Here is a 20,596-nt window from a genome sequence, read left to right on the forward strand (position 1 = left end):
AGCAATTTAGCACGAAACAAGCATTGTATGCCGCTTGCTTAAGCCAGTTTCACATTCAGATTCTGTACAGTTCATTTCGTTGATTACGAAACCGATCTGAAAATGAAGTTGAGACAGTCTTAAATATAAAATCCGACTATGAATACTGGCCTAAAACGGATAATAGATGAAAAATTAACTTGGCGTGGAATCTTCTTTTGTTATTTTATAATTTTATTTATGTTAGTTTTGTAACTTATTGATTGTTCGATCATAAAAGTGTTCGTCCAATTTTACAAGTCTGCCGAATCGACCACAAATGTCATTTTGTAGATACATCTTTTTACTTGAAAAGTTAACGCAAAATATTTTAGCATGCGTTTTCTCGCTTCTGACGTCATTGAACAAGGACAGTCACAGCGACTACTCGGAAACCTTGATTTCTTATAATACAGAAGTATTGTAAAATTTTATCATTTGTCAACTTTTTATGCATATTTTTGCTCATATATTTATAAAGATTAATTTTAGTTTGTTTTTTATACACTTTAATAATGATACGTTGAATATAAAAGTGTGTAATAATTACATGATAAATACAAGCTTCATATTACATATATATATATATATATATATATATATTTAATATCGTTTTGTAACTTATTGATTGTTCGATCATAAAAGTTATATATAAATATATATTAAATATATATATATATATATATATATATATATATTAGTATATATATATATATACACACACACAAATACATATCTGTAACAAAATATGCAAACTGTTTTTGAAACTACAGAAAAATTGACAATCTGGATATACAGAACTTCTTTTTTTTTATTAAAAATTTGTTCTTACTAAGTATTCCTTTCTTATAGCTTAAGATATATCCACCACTTTGTTAAATTTTATTGGATTACTAGAATCTGATAAACCGAACATTCGGCTTAAGACATTTATAGCAGCTACATCTTTAGCTTCTTGAATAGTCTGACCATATCCTACAGGAAACATTATAAACGAGATATGTTAAATATACTATATTAATATATTAATGTTACATATTAAATCAAATAAGTGCTTACATACCTGAACCTAGGAAGTTTTTGTCGGAATACATTCCTATGTGATATGCTGATAAAAGTGTATTTTGTCCAGTATGACGGATGAGTCTCGGTTCAGCAGGAGATCTATTTTGTTTGCATAGAATGTCATCTAAAATTTCGCATGGCTGAGACGGATTCCATATCTCCGTTAAATCTTTCTCAGCTAATACTACAATTAAAAAATCTCTAACAAAATTTCCCGCATGCTTTGTGTTCACACTTTCTGCGAGTACAGCGGTAAGAGCAAGAAAAGTATCAGCCAAAGTCTTCTGTGCCACAGGATGTTCCTGTAAATAAACATTTATTAAGAAATTAAGTTAAGAAAAGAGCTTGTGTGTGATCATCTCACTCGGAGAAAAACGCTTATAAACTTCTATTGAAATATAAATTCATAATTACATCTGATATATATATTCACCTCAGTTAGAATAATATCTTTGGTTCCAATATGTAAAGATGCAGTAGCCAGCATTTCTTCAGAGAGAAGGTAATCATGTAACGACCTAAAAAATATATATACATGATTAAGTTTGTATTATGTTATAATAATAATAATGTTAAAATAATAATGTAGAATACTTTATATTTGTATTTTGATAATTTACAATAAAAAATCCTGTGTATGTAGAGAATGTAACTATTAATATGTAATAACATGTTACTAATAATATAATACAATAATAATATAAAAAGAATAATTTTGAAAATATAATTAAGGCTTCGGAGTAGCCGCTATGACTATCTTTGTTTAATTATGTCAGAAGCAAGAAAACAGCCAAAGGTTTCTTGCGTTATACTTTCAAATAAAATGATATATCGACAAAATGACATTTGTGTTCAATTCAGCAAACTTGTAAAATTGGACGAATACTTTTCTCTTACTTAAACAATAACAATCAATAATAGAGAATATAATTGTTATTCTGATAAAACTACTAAAATTCTATAAAATATTTAAGAATTAATATGAAGTACACATACATACATTATGACATTTTCATGTGCAAATGGTAAAACTTCAGTTAAATAATTTTGTACAATGTCTGATACGAGTTTCTCGCCTTTCATAATGAGAGTAGTATTATCATTTATATCTAGGCTAGGATCTTCTATTCCCATTTCTTTTTGTCTCTGCTCTTCTTTAATGATGTACGATCTGTGGGTGAAAGCTTGTTCCAATTTCTCAATATTGAAATTTTCGGACAGTCTTTTGTTGAATGCATATATCTCCGCAGATCTATTCCAATCTAGAAAGGTGTTGCGTTTTGGGATCGGAACTTGTTCCGATTTTTCAATCGCCTGCTTCTTACGTCTAGTTAATTCTTTCAGTGTAGGTGACACCCATCTTTTAATATGTCTCTGCCCTGTACACAAAATTTTACAATATAATTATACAAAGAGAATTATACGTATATATCTATAATAAAATATATGTTACAGAACAAGTCTAACCTTCGTAATTCACCGCACATCGCATTCCACTTCTTAAGGCAAAAGCGTTAAAACATGTACATAACAGATTCATCGTAAGATAATTTTTCACTGTTAAAATCGTTTCAGAAAATACAGGTTGATGATAAGAGGAAACAAATATTAGTACAAATATTTGCCGGATAAAACTTGGAATCCGTGTTCTGTTCTTGCACTGTTTGTATTAACTTATACCTGGTCTGTTCTTTTTAGCAGTATTGGTGAAACAAGTATATTTTGTCTCGCTCCAATTTATTGCACCAGTTCAGCAGCTTTCTGAACGCATCTAAGAAAGGTGCTATTTCAAATATCGTGTCGACGAATATTGTAGGATGTGCCAATTGGCTGTCGGATTGAAAATTTTTAAAATATCTAGGAAAAATATTGGGAATAACCAATCGGCATATTCGATAATACTCGTACGACATGTGGAATTAGCACCAGAGGAAGAATTTGCCGACGTATCCAGCCAATAACAGGCCTGTTCGTTTTCGCTGCACAGCTGAACTAGTGCAATAAGTTGAAGTGAGAAAACATATACTTGTCTCGCTTCAACTTATTGCACTAGTTCAGTGGTGCAGTGAAAATGAATAGACCTAACAAATGGTAGATATTGCAATATTGATAGTGATTAAAAACTTCTCGTCAAGTAACTGTTATTAATAAAATAATAATTATTACAAACAGATAAGATATAAAACAAGAATTAACAACCAATCAAGATAATCAAGAATTAACAACTAAGAGTAAAACTAATAAATTATAACAATGGAGAAAGAAGGTACATATATTGACCATTGGATTTCATTGGATTCCATTGGATTTATTATTTTTTATTAAGTAATGAAATAATTTCCCAAAATATTTTTCCAGAGATTTCTCAATACTTTGACAGTATCATTAGAAATGAAACAGACGTATCTGCCGGCATGGCTGCTATTCGTACTTTATTAAAAGTTTTGGAACATTCTAAATGTAAGTATTTTATAAACTTGATAAGATATAACTTATTTTTACGCATGTTTTTATTGTTATTGCAGCAGAAACGGTTCAAGAACTTCGGGTTTGTTTACAAGAAGCAATAGATGCAATGCGTTCTACAGAAAATCCTGTTACTGCAATTGCCTCTGGGAGCGAATTGTTCCTTCGTTTTATTACATTAGCAACGCTGGATACACCTGTAACGATATTAGTGTTAAATTGCTTGTTTTAGACTGTTACAATCGAATTTCTCCATATATTTGTTTTTTATATTCAAATTAAGCTTTATATCATGTTTCAGTCATTTGCAGTATGCAAAGGTATCATGTTGGGTAGAGGTAAAGCATTCTATGAGAAACTTGTTGTTGCGCGAGGAAAAATAGCCAAGGCAGCAGCACAATTTATTACTGATGGTTCAGTAAGATAATACATTTATACTTAATATAATAAAAATATCAAATATCTACTCATATCGATTTTCTGTTATATCATTTATGTTAGATTATACTCACACATTCAAAATCAAGAGTAGTACTGCAAGCAATGAAGGAAGCTGCTGCTAGTAACAAAATATTTGAAGTATACGTAACATCATCATCACCTGATAACAGCGGGTATGAATCTACCTTTTTTTTTTTATTGAATATGCACACATGTATATATCTTTTCTTATGATCTATGTTGCAATACTATTATGATCTCTGATCTGTGCTTTATTTATCTCAAACAGAGAAGAGATGTGTCGAAACTTGACAAATCTAGGAATATCTTGTACAGTAATCTTGGATTCTGCTATGGGATATGTGATGGAAAAAGTGGATATGGTAATGGTTGGAGCAGAAGGTGTTGCAGAGAGTGGCGGTGTAATCAACAAGGTACATTATGATAATTTAATGACGATGCAAAAATTCTTATACTATAAAAGTATGATTTAAGATTTCTTCTACAGATAGGCACAAACACAATGGCCATCTGTGCGAGAGAAATGAAGAAACCATTTTATGTATTGACGGAAAGCTTCAAATTTTCGAGAATCTACCCTTTAAATCAGATAGATTTGCCCGACGAGTTTAAAGTAAATTGCAAGATATATATATGCTTTTCATACTTGAGAAATATATAATAAAATGTATAATGCATTTTATGTTTTAGTACACGTCCAGTACTTTAAACAAAAACTTAAAGAAAGAACATCCTATGGTGGATTATACTCCACCGCAATATATCAATCTGTTGTTCACCGACTTGGGAATTCTAACACCTTCAGCTGTTAGTGACGAACTTATCAAATTATATTTGTAACTTTGAGAATTTGTTATTTTCGTTTTTGTCTAAGAAAATAAAATCCTCCGAGAAGGAAAAACATGTCAAAAAATACCTTTTGTACTTCTTATAGAATACTAATTAGTATATAATCTTTATTAACCCAGGAATAGTCATTTAGACCCCAGTTAAAAGTCGCTGTTATTAACACAATGTAACATCGATTGCTCTATAATTCGTTATTATTTGGGAGCATTATAAATATAGATTTATTTTTTGAATAAAATAGGAAATCAAAAAAGTAATAAGGTGACTGTTCCTGAGTTAAGGTTTTTTATACATCGAATATTTACATAAAAAACATCAAGATAAGGGTTTTTTCTTTTTTTTTTATTGCACACATTCTTTATATGATAGCAGTTGGTAAACTCATATATATATATATGTGTGTGTGTGTGTGTGTGTGTGTGTGTGTGTGTGTGTGCGCGCGCGTGTGTGTGTATGTGTGTAATTACATACTATAATGTAAGATTACTTTTCCGTAAAAACAATACGCTCATTGGGTATCATCGTAAGTTGCGTATACGAATAGTTACGAATAATTGAAGAATCGAGCCCCAGTGTGTAAGTAAAAAGATGTCAGAGAATATCACATTGATACAAGGACAACACGAAGCCATAATAAGCGAGAATCGCCAAATCACGGCTGGTTGTGATGGTGGTCAATCGGGATTCTCCCGGTCATTCGTAACTATTCGTATATACTTGCGAGTGATATCCAATGAGTGTATAGTTATCCCATAAAAGCAGCACGTTCATTGTATATTACTCGCAAGTTAGGTATACGAATAGTTACGAATAATTCGAAAATCGAGTCCCAGTGAGTAAATAGGATTTTCCTCTTTCACATATATAATACAAATTTATCTTTAATATCGCAAAAGTTACCCTTTTTGTTCTAATATATGAACGATCGGGTGCTCAGTTGTCGAGTTATCCTCATTTCTTCTCATTAGAGAAAGACGGAGACTCGGCGAATATAATTGTCTTTTTCTGCCTGATCTGTTGGTCTCGTACTTTACACTCGATCTATATTTACTATATAACACTGATGAAATGTTCGTTCCTTATAATTATTTTTTTAATTTCTCTGTTATATATACGTACATGTAAGATAAAAATTTATAAAATAGTTGAACTTGATATTAAAAATTCGAGTTTAATTATCGACAATATGTATTATTCTTACTGAACAGAATTCAATCTACACAAATATACAATTGCTGAGTTTTTAAATATCTAACTGATCAAGTATACAGTAACATGATTGGTTAAGATGTATTGCATAACGGGAATATATTGGTATTAACATGTATACATGAATACAATAAATTATAAGATTGATAAAATCATAGTTGCGTACTTTATATACAAAATTTAGGATATTTTAATTGCGCTTCTGATTTTTGTGCACAAATGTAATGAATTTACAGTAATTGTACAATTTGATATATCAGAGAATAATACATAATTGTAAGGTTCAATATACATATATCGTTTATTACAATATATTAATTAGAACACAGACGATGCGAGAATTAAATAAATAAAGCCTATATGTTGATATACTATGGAAAATAATACATAATGATATAAGAAATATATGAATGTATACAGAGGTTATCCTGCCTCTTATGGAAATTCTCTCAAAGCTCCTGTATATTCGTTGCAATTGTCCTTGTTTGACGACGTCAGAAGCGAGGAAACATATACTGAGAATTTTGCGTATACAGGAGCTTTAAGAGATCAAATTCCATAAATAATTTTGGAAGCACAAATTTTAATAAGAAAATGCCACGACTAATATTTTACAAATAATAAATCATTAAAGTTGTCTAGTCATACGACAGTTCGCACGTTTAGGTACGATATATTCGCGGATAGAAAGATTGTCTCACGAGACGTTTCGACATGCATTTTATCGCGTAAGAATGACATAGTTTTTATTCGTAGGTTTTTGCAAGGAACATCTAATTTCAAATACAGTTGTGTGTAAAGTCTAAACTGGATAATATAGAAATCAATAGACATTTAACATATATGTGTCACTTTTGAAATATAATGTGAAGTATATAAAGCGAATTATATCAGATTATTTCTCATTGAATTCAACGATTAAGAGCTGATTTAAGAAACGTGTGGACGAAGAGGCAGTATTATTTGCGATAAAATTAGAAAGATACAATATATGATCTCATGAAAGTTGTTAGAAAGGTTTTTGACAATAAGAAACTCGAAACTAAGCTAGATCATATAAGCCTGTGTAATCTATTATAATTTACTATGTTATATTGCTGTATAACATTTATAAGAACGACATTACACATGTAGTACATTGCTTGCCAAGAGTCGGATTTTTTCTTCTCTATACTTGTATACTGTCGTATATTTTGTTATGTATATAAAAAAAAAAAAGCTATAATTCTTATAGAATGGAATGCGTTCCGAGACAAATTGAGAAAAGCGAGACAATTTTTCTATCCATAAATACACAACGTACACTGATAAAGACGAAAGTATACGTCACACCTCATATATTTTTCATATATATACTCAAATACTATAAAAAAAATACAGAGATTTTTGCTGTAACATAAACTATATTAATACGCGCGCGCACGCGCGTGTGTGTGTGTGTGTGTGTGTGGACGGAGAGAAATATAATAATTTATAACATCGCAAATATATAAAAGATAATATGTCACATTCGCGATTGGCATTATTTTATATAAATGTCACAATGGCAATTAATAAGCATATATATTTTTCACAGATGCGTATACACTCATTTACACGATTTGCACATGTCTTTTTCGATGAAACGTACACTGGGCTTCAAAACATTTCGAACACTTTTCTTGATATATTCGGAACGCAAACATCCAATGAGAAAATTCGTTTTTGAAAAAAAAAAAAAAAAAAAATTCTCTCATCGGACCATCCAAGCTGTATCAGAAAAAGAAGTGTTCAAACCATTTTGAAATTCAATGTACATTCAGCATCATGTATTCTGTGCCACATCCCAAATAGAAAAATTACATGACTTTCATTATACATAATTCATGTAATGTTTAAAATAGTGCAAGTAATTCTAATTATATAATGATAGGGTTATACTGATTTTGACCTTACATGTATATACGTAAGGCTGAAAATTGTGTAATTTTCGATCTAAGGAATGATATAGCATACATGACACTGAATGTACTCACATTCCGTGAGTAGTGGCTTGTAATCGAGACTGATTTGATGAGTTCCTAACTTCACCAGAAAAAAAGTATTCAAAGCGTTATCGTAGACGAATATACGTGTGTGTATATGTGTATATATACATATACATATACATATATACATATATACATATATATATATATATATATATATATATATATAAAATACACGTACCTAAATTATAAAATATATAATTCGACTTTGCAATAATTTTGTACATTTCAAATTCCAAATCTCATGGACTGCCGTGTTGAGATTTCGGCAAGACGTAAATATACAAAGTAACGGTCGGGAAACTTAATATCGGGAAAAGCTAACATCAACTTGATATATACTGTTTACTTTCTGGATAATCCATAAAAATACTCCTAATATAATACTCACAGATACGCTTGAGACAGTGTCTCAACTACGATGTATATTTGATCAAAATGCGGCCGTTTCTCCGGTTCATATTCCCAACACCGCAGCATTAAACGGTAGATCTCATCAGGTGTTCCATCTGGAGCTGGCATTCGATATCCTAACGGAACAATGCATTAATTAGCGAGATACATATGACAAACGTACGTAAATGTGCTGCATGTGACAATCCTAATTTATTTATTACTCAAGCATCACAGTGACATACACGAGTATTATTAATCGTAATCGACCACTCATCACCTTTCCATTGTTTTTTCTCACCTGCATCTATTTTTTCGCGGGCCTGCGAATTCGACATACCGCTGTACGGATTGCCGCCTTTGGAAAATATCTCCCATGTCAAGATTCCGTAGCTCCACACGTCGCACAGCGATGTGTATTTACCTGTAACAGGTTGAAACGCTCTGCTAAAACGGTACCTTCTTACATTAACGAGATGCCACAGTGGTAAAAGTTTTCGACCGAAACCGTTTGAATTTTGATAGAAATCATTTTTCATCTACAGAAAATGTCTTTAAAAGAGAGAAGTAACTATTTGTAAGTGATTCGATATTTATTATTTTTTTAAATAAATATAAAATAATTCCATTTTCTTATAGATAGTTTCTTCTAAATATCATGTGCATCATTTCTTCTTACACGATATTTTTCAATACGAAGAATTTTATATTATCAATGCCTGATTTCACCAATAGTGACATTAATCTAAGTTTGCATAAACGTCAGTTAAAATGAACGTTGATTTAATCTCAATTTAAATACACTGATGGCCATTGCGATATAGCACAATTTTGACATTATGCGCGATATATATGACTAAATATTATTTTTGCAATGAGCAATATTTTCCGCATCACATTTATCTATGGATGATAAGAGAATAATCAATGATAACAATTTATTATTAATTAATTGTAGGACATCAAGGCTGCATTTATATCAACTTAAGGTGGAACTTGAAAAAATGGCCAAGAAATATATATCTCGGACTATTGTGAGATCGTTGCGACTTACCGAAATTCAGCGCCTCCGGTGCGGTCCACTTGATAGGAATTTGTTTCATGCCATCCGAAACTATGTACTCTTCCTCCTCTCTCGACATACCGAAGTCGGAAATTTTGACTATGCACTCGTATCCTGCGGAGATTTTGTGTTCAACGTATTTACATACCGCTCGAGACATGGCAGATTTACTCACATAAATTACCAAGTACAATTAAGACAAAGTTCATTTACCTACGAGACAATTTCGAGCCGCCAAGTCTCTATGAATGCAATACTTGGATTCCAAATAGCGCATACCAGCCGCGGCATCCTTACACATACGCAGTTGTTCTCGCTGTGTTATCGTGCCAGAGTTCTTTCGCAAGTATGTGAGCAACGAGCCACCTAAAGTTTAGCGATTAGCCTTCATAAATTCTAATACCTCTTTAGCACAACAGTTATTCTCATGTTACATTACACGTACTATTACATTAACGTGACGTATCGTGTTCTCGCAATAAAATTATTGCCTTACCGGGCACCAGTTCCATCACAATCATAATCGGCTGTTTCTGGACGCATATACCGATAAGTTTTACTATGTTCGGGTGGTCGTATTGCTTTAGTATTCTGCCCTCTTGTAAAAACTTGCGTTTCTGCTCGTCCGGTAACGTTACCTTGCAGGTTTTCACGGCCACCTCGGTCTTGCACGTCTTTAATTGCGCTTTGTAGACGTCACCGAAATTTCCCTGTACGTCAAAAAACCGCCCGCGTCGTGTTATGTCGTGCACCACGTGCAACGCCGGAGAGCTTATTGTCGATATATACTCACTCGACCTATTTTCTCCAAAAGGATGACATCATCATTATTAAGCTCCCAGCGCTCGCGCAAAATTGGCGTTTTAAGAATAGCACCAGATCGACTGGTTACCGGTAGACTGGATAACCATTGATGCCTAATTAGCTCTTGAATGGATGGGAATGTGGGTCCTTCAAATCTATAATGTCCCTACAATGGCACGCTTTGATGTAATTTGTCGCTCAAAGAAATTCCGTCTTACCAGAACTGTGTTCACAAATTTCTTGTTTTTTTTTTAATAATTCTAAATATTCTAAAAATTCTAATTCTAAAAGTATATAACAGTGCCTGTGTGGTATTATTTGTAAAAACAAAGCCTTTGTTGCAAATGCATAATTTATAATATAACAGTGCTTGAAATTATTTGTATAAACGAGACGATTTGTATAAACGAAACGACGCAGAAATAAGAAGGCGACTCGAAAATCGTCTCGTTTATACAAATAATTTCAAGCACTGTTATATTATAAATTATGCATTTAATTAAAAATTAAGTATAAATTAACTTCATATAATTTCAAGATTATATACGTGTGTTCATTTTTACCTCTGGCGTAGTTTGTACGATAAAATGCTTGTGTCCGTCCCAACAAACGGATAAAACTATCTGACACTCGTCGTTCCTTGTCGTTTCGCGTACCAGAAAATCCCCCTCATTAACGAGTAATCTTACTACCTCTTCCCTCGGTAACACTCCGTGAAACCACTCTTCCTCCATAAGCCCGCCATTGCTGTTACTTTTTTGATTATTAGTTAAATGAGAAATTCCACGCAACGGTACCTATAAGGTAAATTTAATTTCTCAAGATGAACACAATCTCACTCTTAATTAGTGCCACAAAGTGCTTGGAATATATTTCCATATAAAATATAAGTCTATACACATCAGTGAATATTAATGAAACATCAATATAAAAACCTTCATTCGCATGCGTAGAATTCTTTTCATGCTTGTAGTACTACATGTATGTAATAACAAAATTCAACATATGTCAAACAATATGTATATTCATAAACGTGCAACACATTTTGTATAATTGTAATAAATTATAAAATTATAATTTCATATATAATACATAAAAACATGATAACGAGACAATTATTTGTTTATTGTTGTGAGTTTTGCATCATCTGTTGTAATGACAAAACTAAATCTATCGGGAAGATTTGACTGCTTAAGTCTGTGTGATTAAAATACAAACATCTCAATGCAATAGAAGCTGAGATAAATATGTGTTGTGTGAAGTCTGTATTGCATTATTGACATAAAAAGTATGAATTTGGGATTTTATCGCTTTGCAACTGACCACAGGAAGCATACATGAGCACTCAGACACCACACGGATAAAGTTTATGTAACACATACAACAGGGGGGACATTATCTGCTTTGACTGTAGGTCCTTCGCTATTTGCCCTAATCAATCCATTTTTCGAATCATTAATTGCTGGTAAAGATTTGAAAGGTGATTTAAATATTGTCATGAATCGTTGGTTTCTCCTTAGTGTAAACAGACCACTATCTGGGATTGTGTTTCTCTGTAATACCACTAAATCTAACTAACTTGTAATTCTGTGCGATTCAATTGTTTAGTGAAAGAGAAACTAATTGAACGCAGGAATGCTTTTACATTTTACATACGATATTAGTTTGTTACAGATCGCTAGGGGATTTTTCAATTTTTCGTAAATACTAAGATCTGATTACAAACCTGATCATTTTTATATGGATATTAACATCAAGAATTGAAATACAGCGATAGAGATACAGGGACACAGTATACATACTGTGTACTATTGATTTAATATATTAATAAAATCTTATATTTTGTCTTGTCAAAAAGTGAAATAGAATAAGAAAAAAATAATACTTCCAGATTTACTTACTTTGCTAATGGTAGGTGAGTCGGTGAAGGAACCTTCCATGGAAAGATCACAACCTGAAGGTAATTCCTCACAGCCTAATTCATTGAGAGCACCTCTTATGACGTCCACTTGTCTTTGCAATTTCTTTTCCTGACAACGTAATCTCAACTCTTCTCGCTCGCGAGAATAGTCCAAGATCGAAATCCTGATAACACATAATGTACAAAGATATTGATAAAATATACTAAAATCTTACGAACAACAGCTGCATCAATGGTACGATATTAATAGAATATTTAATATGTTTAAAAATTAATGAAAATTTTCGTACTTAGAATCGCTGTTGTTTTCTTGCAAGAATTGCGGACTCTGTCGATTTTGCTGCGTGGTCTTGAAGGAAGTTTCGAGTTCCGTCAGACGACTTCTCAGCCAATCTATAGTCAGATTATCCACGGTCAATTTGTTCGGTGACAATTTTCCTGAAGTGTCATCTACAAGGTTCTCGTCAAATGTGAATCTGATTGGAGATGCTGGTCTAGTTCTATTAACATCAGGACTCGTGACATTTAGGTAAATGTATGTAAATCAGTATACATAAAAATCAATACATAGTGTCAAATATATACCTATGCTTCTCAATAAAATCTCTATATTCTTCGATAGGTTTGACGCTATCGATTGCTTTTTGCATTCGTACATGTATCTCCAGGAATTTTTCTGTTGTAAAATCTGAGTATTTTACAATATCCTGAAGTATTCCTTTCCTGGAAGATTATGAAAAATATATTGAACACAAGTGGAATCACAAGTGGAATAACAATTAATTTGCATAATGATATGTTTTACCTTGTCCATTCTAGTAGCATACAAATAGAAAAATCAAGTATAACATCAAGATCTTGTTTATCGTTAAAAATAACAGAAGGAATAAAATTTGGCTTTATTACTGCCCAAGTTGAATATTATACTAAGGCTATTTATAATAATATACAACTCACCAAGAAGTTATAAACTCTTGATGAATAGCTTGTTGCCGATGAAGCAAACTTGGCAAGTAGCAAGTTCTTAAATCATGTTCGCATTCTGTCACAGCACCCAATAGTAGTACATATTCATTGTGTGTTAAATGAAGTTTTCTACATGCTTTCTGGTACTTTTCTCTCACTTCATCCAACTTGCGACCACCCCTACCAGCTGGAACATATCATGTTACTGTATCGCATTTCTATGAAGCAAATACAATGGTTCTTATAACTTGCAACAAGATTAATATGAAATACTTACACTTAACATAATGTTCTTCAAATCGCGACCTCATCAATTTATACATTTCCAGGTTCTTCTGATACTCCATTTTTTTCCTAGATACATCATCTGTCAGCTTAAAGATAATGCACAAAATAAGAAGTTGTTAAACTTAGTAGACCATGAACAAACGTAATTTTTGTTAGAATTTATCCAAATTTCTAATGAATTATATCTGTCAATGGTCATTGACATTTCATTGCGCACAACATATATTCTACTTTACTTACTTGTTGAAACTGGTTATTTAGCCAAGTCTGTTCTTCCTGATACAGCTTTCTGGCTCTCCTCCTTTCGGAATACAAAGCGCTCAATTGATCTATCACAATATTCTCAATAGAATCAGCCTGCAGTTTAATCAACTTTGCCGTCTGATCGATAGAGTCCATTATATCTCTCCAACTCTGTAATACACGATAACATATATATCTTTACATGCATCAAATATCTAACAACAATGCATGCGCAAACACACACAAACTACCTGTGCTATGAGACTTCCAACAAGGTCCTCATTGCGTTCAATCTTCTTTCCCTGAGCAGTGAGCGAGGAGATAGTAGAGGCATATTCTCGATCAGACTTAACCTTTGTCGTAAGACATCTTCTCATAGTTTCTAGCAGCTTGATCTCGGCATCCTGACGACCCAGCAACGCCTCATGTGATGCCTGGCCTTGTAGGCTTGTGGAGAAGCCCATTCTTTCTCACAGGCTATGACCACATACAATTGTCAGTACTAAATATTGAACCGCAGATCCGATCTTGATCTCGTCAAAATAGTATATCCTAATTTTGTCATTCGCGGATATTCTGGCATTCTTCTTTTTTATTCTAATGGATATGTCTTAGAATGGGACACAATATCATTATGCCTCTTTCCTCCACCTTATCATTGCTCAAATATTCTCTGTATCCATATAATGTTAGAACAAAAGTTAATCTTCAGGTTCCTCTTCATAAATATATCTCCTTCAACTTACACGCACTGAAGGGTAACCGATCCAACGATTATTCCTGGAATCGTTGGCGAGCGGGACGCCTGACCTATGCAAGAATCGCCAAGTTTCAGAAATGCGGCATCCAATCGAACACTCAAATTGATTGATTTAATGAAGCTCTTAATTATTTTCGGTATTCTGCGATTCGAACCACCGATCGGAGACGATATTCTGACATTCAGCCGAAAGATCTCGACACGTCGAGCTGTTCGTTCCAAACTCGTCCGTTCGCTCGCTCGTAAAACGGCGACGACGTGGGATAGTTACATGATCAGCGCTGCCGACATGCTGATGTTACTCAATTCCAACGCGTCCGCGCACAGCTCTGAGATCAACATTTATATTTATACTCGCGCCCCAAAATTATGGAAAAATAGACTATTACAGACCATTACTTTTACGAAGCGACCAGCTCAGTTCAGTATTGTGGCCGAGGATACTAAAGGCCTTTACAAATATGGTTTGTTCTTTTTAGCTAGACCGATTACACTAATTCAAGAAATGTAATCAAATCTGCCGTGGTAATTGGTAATCGGGTAATTGAGACGATTTGATTGGCCGACGCAAGTTATTCTTACGCAAGTTATGCCGCATAGGGAGGCAGCCTGAGAGTGAGTTCAGGGAGCGCGCTATTAAGGCCTCCGCACAATTAGCCAATAAACGAACGTGTAGAAGTCCAATCAATCATAAAACATGCGTAAACTATAATGCTTAACGGGTGGGACTCGATTGGTCACGTCTCTATTGACCACAGGCTACATCGATTGGACGACACTAGAAAATCACCAAATCACGGCTAGTTGTGATTGGTCTAGTGATGGTCAATTGCAACGCGATCAATCCTTCTGTGCTTAATTATAAGCACAATTTACGTACGCTTTGTAATTATTGAACAATCCTATACGTTTGTTTGGTTAATTCTTACGATACGTTTTACGCTCATGTCACGCTACGGATTAGGATTGAAATTGGTTCGAAATTTGACAATTTAGAAAAAGTTTAACTAAACTTGAGTTTAATGAACTTTGTTCTGATTCATCAAATTTCAATCCATTCTCAATCTTAATCCGCGACACGAGCTACTAAGCTCGTATTAGACTATGGATTGCGGATTGCCCAAACACACTATGATTGTGATCTGGATTGCGATTGAGTTACTCTGAATCCACAAATATAAAAGTAACATATTAAAGAAAAAAAAAAATGAATCGAAATATCATTAAACGAAGAAATATTAATATTATTCTCTTGCTATCAATGACAGCAGGAAAAGAAAAGGAACGTTGAGCGCGTTAAAAGTTTCTCTTAACACGTGCGATATTTCACCGTATTTTAAAAGATAAATTTAATCATGTCATCAATAAATACCACAGGTTGTTCGACGTGGAAATTCGAAGAAATTTTGCATGCCTAATCGTACGAATTTATATGTGTGAAATTCTTGCGAATGATGGGAAAACGTATCTGTATAAAATTGTTTCAGCGATTCATGGAAGTTGAAACAGGTCTAACGGAGAGCGATAAAATAAATAAAATAATAAAATTTATCGTATTATAATTAAAATCGTAACGTGACCGTTTGGAAGTACCTGTGCCTATTGAACGCGTCTTTGCAGCGGCGCGACGAATCCGACCAATGTTACAGACAAATCGCTCAAGTGAGAAGCAATTGGAAAGTTGAACGTTTTTACTATTTCTTTCGTTGTCGCTTGTAAGACAATACAGATTTCTCCAGGGAAAAACGATCCTTCAAACCGCGGAGAGAACTGTCGACGTCAGTCCCGCTCTAAATACTGTAACTCGTTTGCATATAAGCACCTCCTTTAATTCGATGATCTGGTCAATCGCACCGCGAATATAGCGATGAAATCAGTGGTAAGTCGGTGATGGATCGCGCAGTAACTCATTCACTAATTCGAGTTATGCATTTTTGCATTTTCTAATTTATATATTGCGAGATGAATTGTAAAATAAGGTAAACATCTTTCAATCTTTCTTTGAACTATTAAGAGCACTATGAAGATGGCTTCTATGAAATCTAGTTAAAAAGATAATCTTTTTGTGTTATTAATGTATGAATTAAAGAGAACAAACAATTTCTTAAAAGTAAAAATATATTATTTTAATATTGGTTTCTATATATATAAATATTTAACAAGGGAATACATTGTATTAAGAAAATGTCAATCAATACTTGGATACTTATTTTACAAAATTAATTCTTAATATAAAGTTAGCAAATTAATTTATATACTTAATTTTTATCGCAAAATTTTGCTCATTTATCTTTATAATTTCAAACGGCTTAATTTATTTTACGAATAATTCATTATTACTTACAACAGGTATCAATATAATTAGCAAAATTTTTTTATCTGTCATGTATTGGCAATTTAATAATTATTTATTTTACAAAAAAACATAAATTTATATAGAAATGTTTGAAATTATCGCAACTTTAAGATATAAAAAATATTTATCTTATTAAAAGCTCCATTTCTTTTGTCTAAACAAGCTAAACAAGAGGCTAAAGTAACGAAAGTATTCAGGATCAAGAATGTGTTTAAGTATTAGTAATTTTATTTTACATAAATCATTGCACGTTTTCATATTTTTCTAATGAGAAGTGTAAAACTATTTGAGACTAAAATTTTAAGATACATAAACAAAATTTGTTTTGTATTGGAAGTGTTTTATTATTCTTATTTAGAGATTAAAACAACAGAAATGAAGACGCTTAGCTACAGACATCTTGTATATAATTATCTTTTCTCGAACAGATATTGGTATCTTATTTGATACATATTGAATAATCGTGGGATTTATATCTCATTGCAGTGCGCTTTGTTTATACTCATTCTACTTCAGACGATGTTTACAACAATTAGCTGCAGCACGCAGTCGAAATATATTTCGCAGCATCGAATCATGAAAGAAGGTAATATTGCCGATGATGCGGCGATAATTGTTCCTGGGCACGAAGATATTCAAATCTAGATGTTATTGTTGTTCTAAATATATATGGATGCGAGATAAGAAATAATGGTATTGTACATACATGCGATTGGATGAGTATGTAGTTACTATTTGTTCGCAGATGACGTTCCACGTGTTAAAATAAAAGTATTTCGTAATCCCAGCGAGGAAGCAGATGGTAAAATTTTTGCTACTTGGGGATATTGGATCAAACAGCCCAACGGCAGATGATGTCAATCTTATTGTCTATTTCTACTGTGCTTTGTCTCTACTAGGCAATGCAGTTACATGTCCAACCATGCAATAATAAACCTTCGATATACATTTATCCTTGCGTCTATCGAGAACACTAAAAATAATAAAATATAGTTTATTTAGAACGTTGGGAAATTGATTGTAGAAAATAATTATTACGTCAGACTAAACAAAAAAATTACTGCTTGTAAGTTATAATAAATAAAGTGCATTTTCAGCACATTATGTTTTTTTATTATCGTAAGGATAAAAACGTTGTGCATACTAAAAAGAACTCAGACAGCACAGGTCTTCTAGGGACGTCCTGAGGACGTCTTTATGTCCTAAGGACGTCCACAGAACGTCCATGGGACGTGTCGTGTGCTGTTTGGGAAGATATGTGCGACATATGGTGAAGAGGTCACCAGCGATCGACTGTGCCAATTTTTGTTTGCGATAAGTTCGATAAGTTTCGTATAAGAAATTCGAATTTCTATCGAAAACGCTCAACATTCGAGAGGACCGACTAAGATTGATGAGAATCAAATAAAAGCACTAATGGAAAATAACCCACGTCAAGCGACTCAAGAGATTGGAGAGATACTTAATATTGGGTTGTTCCGAAAGTTCGTGCGATTTTTTAAGTAAAATTCAAAAACATTTTTTATATATTCATATATATATATTTAAACAACCACACATATGTGCCGTTCTGTTCCACTACCATTCGCCATCTTTGAGGAAGCTTCATGATTCTGGATTTTCAAAAGTCGTCATTTTTCCGCAGCGACGAACTGCAGAAGGTATTTTTCGCAGCCTTCCAAAGATATAAAGTTTTTACCATTCAAAGGATTTTGTAGACTTCGAAATAAATGGTAATCAGAGGAGGCCAGGTCGAATGAATACGGAGCGGATACGGATCAGTGAACGGCCAAAATTTAACGTCAAAATAACGTCTATTTTCTACCTTGGGGTACATATCTTGCGATATTTTTTAAACTCACAAGCATATACGCAAATGAACGTCGTTTAAAATGACTTTACAATATCAGATATGAGGGCACTTGTTATCTGCTGTATGTATACTGAGAGGGTGGGGGAGGTAACTAAGATTATCTTAAAGTGTCTCACAGTTACATTGCGATATCCTAAAATGATCTCTGCAGAATACTCTTTGGATAAAATGTGCTTTGTAGGATGTACTTTATCGGGATGTTGTAGAGAATGTAAAGTAGTAGGTGAGAGGTTGCTACGTACAATAATAGATGGCATAGTGTACACAAAGGACCCTTCACAACAGTTGTTCCTTTCCTTATATAGGCTGTTCCAAATCGATTGAGTGACGCCAGAGAATTTATTTGTAAATTCCTCGACTATTGATTAACGAATTCCTTTTCTTTTTCTCCTTTTCTCTTTTAAAGAAAATGTTTCCGAATTCGTTCGATTCAAGAATCTATAGGTACATGGATTGTTGGGTGGACGGGTAAATTAAAAAATTTGAAAACGGCATGAAGACGTCTAAAATGATATACATTTCGCTTTCGTAAATACGATAAATCCTACACGATATGATGCATCTTTCGCCGGTCAATTTTGGAAACTTGTTAATCGGCGTGACGATTCTTTTATTCTTAATAATTCGAATATAATATAATAAATACAGCTCGATGTTTGCATGATGAGAAAAGATAATAATAATTATCTCAGATGAATAGTGTTATATGTTTACATCGATATTAAGAAATTCGCGTTGCAAAAACGTTGCAAGCAGGCATCGCAAAGCGTGACTTACGTGTCGTGTATCCACGATAAGTTAGTTTTATACATTTGCCCTAAGTGGTCGCTCGGCTCGAAATTGAGCGGCAGCGCGAGTCGACAGAATATCGCGGTCGACATCTATCTTCTCGGTTTACTCGGTTTCCATCGACTGAAGATTCTCGCAGAGTCGTCAGATGACGATCCGTGAGACACCGCGCCGTACACGGAGTTGGATTTCGGGCGCGCTCGGTGGCACACTGTGCCAATGTTGTTCCGGAGACTGCGCAGCATCCCCCCGGAGGATGAGAGCGCGGACCACGCAGGATCTCGCGGCGGAACAGTAGGAGGGGGCGCAGTAGGGGTGGCATTTCGCCTTTTAATCCGTGGGTGTAGCGCTGTAGTGGGGGAAATATGACCCACCCGCTGCACTCATCTCCGCCGATCCGCTTTCGTACGGCGTTCTCGCGAGCTCTTCCGACGCTGCCTTCCACCCCGTCGAGAATCTCCCCTCGTGTCGCGACCACACACCACCCACCACCACCGCCGCCGTCGTCGTTTCGACGACGTCCTCTCTCACACCCTCCGTCTTCTCGTCAGGCGGGGGTCGCTACTGGTCTGCTTCTAGTGACTTTCGTCGTCGGAGATCGCGCGACACGTGCGTGAGAAAATACCAGTCAGTCCCGGCGAAACCGGTCGCTTTATTTCCGACGACGGACGCGAGTGTTTCTGCCGCGTTACGAAATCGCGCGGACGATCACGCCGACTGATGATGACATTTGGTGCTTGCCCACCGTGATGACGACGTCGTGAGACATTTGACACATCGGTGCCTGGTGGATCCATCGATTCCCATTATGACGAAAAGGCAAAGAAAGAGTGAGGGAAGAGTGGATCGTGAGTTCGCTTGTGGTGGTCCATCGTCGTAGGGACGGTCGATCTTCGCGCGCGGTTTTTCCGTCGCGACGCGTAAAGAAAGAAGCCTCCGAAGATTGGTATGCGCGCGACACTGCGATAAGATTCTGATATATACGGAACGGTTCTTGTGGTGTGTTCCGCCGAGGAGAATCGGATGGCTCTTCGAGAAGTAACT

At 34.3% G+C, this 20,596-nt stretch overlaps 3 protein-coding genes across 8 annotated transcripts; 1 reads left to right on the forward strand and 2 right to left on the reverse strand.

The window, feature by feature from the left end:
* Positions 1-809: 809 nt before the first annotated feature.
* Positions 810-2,773, reverse strand: LOC106751392 (39S ribosomal protein L44, mitochondrial). Its single transcript, XM_014632275.1, has 5 exons — positions 2,551-2,773; positions 2,084-2,462; positions 1,517-1,601; positions 1,082-1,385; positions 810-993 (listed from the first exon to the last, which is right to left on the reverse strand). Exons 1-5 carry the CDS (start codon positions 2,621-2,623, stop codon positions 872-874), a joined length of 963 nt encoding a protein of 320 aa, XP_014487761.1. The 5' UTR covers positions 2,624-2,773; the 3' UTR covers positions 810-871.
* Positions 2,774-2,851: 78 nt separating this feature from the next.
* On the forward strand, positions 2,852-4,918 carry LOC106751398 (translation initiation factor eIF-2B subunit alpha). Its single transcript, XM_014632285.1, has 10 exons — positions 2,852-3,051; positions 3,142-3,174; positions 3,256-3,349; positions 3,442-3,543; positions 3,609-3,748; positions 3,851-3,967; positions 4,051-4,163; positions 4,280-4,424; positions 4,499-4,624; positions 4,702-4,918. Exons 3-10 carry the CDS (start codon positions 3,337-3,339, stop codon positions 4,849-4,851), a joined length of 906 nt encoding a protein of 301 aa, XP_014487771.1. The 5' UTR covers positions 2,852-3,051; positions 3,142-3,174; positions 3,256-3,336; the 3' UTR covers positions 4,852-4,918.
* A 3,357-nt stretch (positions 4,919-8,275) lies between these two features.
* LOC106751356 (tyrosine-protein kinase Fps85D) lies at positions 8,276-14,982 on the reverse strand. Of its 6 annotated transcripts, none has more exons than XM_014632248.1 (16): positions 14,521-14,982; positions 14,026-14,251; positions 13,772-13,945; positions 13,521-13,617; positions 13,235-13,430; positions 12,863-13,000; positions 12,568-12,777; positions 12,258-12,441; positions 11,739-11,909; positions 10,920-11,153; positions 10,346-10,522; positions 10,049-10,262; positions 9,766-9,918; positions 9,544-9,666; positions 8,791-8,913; positions 8,276-8,626 (listed from the first exon to the last, which is right to left on the reverse strand). In XM_014632248.1, the coding sequence occupies exons 2-16, from the start codon at positions 14,236-14,238 to the stop codon at positions 8,484-8,486; spliced, it is 2,550 nt and encodes an 849-aa protein (XP_014487734.1). In that variant the 5' UTR covers positions 14,239-14,251; positions 14,521-14,982; the 3' UTR covers positions 8,276-8,483. The 6 variants fall into 6 exon arrangements, with proteins under 6 accessions (XP_014487734.1, XP_014487728.1, XP_014487722.1 ...); XM_014632242.1 differs by having other exon boundaries at positions 14,026-14,447; XM_014632236.1 differs by having other exon boundaries at positions 14,026-14,584; positions 14,928-14,974.
* Between the last annotated feature and the right edge of the window lie 5,614 nt (positions 14,983-20,596).

Source organism: Dinoponera quadriceps, unplaced genomic scaffold, assembly GCF_001313825.1.
Source record: "Dinoponera quadriceps isolate SergipeBrazil2010 unplaced genomic scaffold, ASM131382v1 scaffold46, whole genome shotgun sequence".
Classification (NCBI taxonomy): domain Eukaryota; kingdom Metazoa; phylum Arthropoda; class Insecta; order Hymenoptera; family Formicidae; genus Dinoponera; species Dinoponera quadriceps.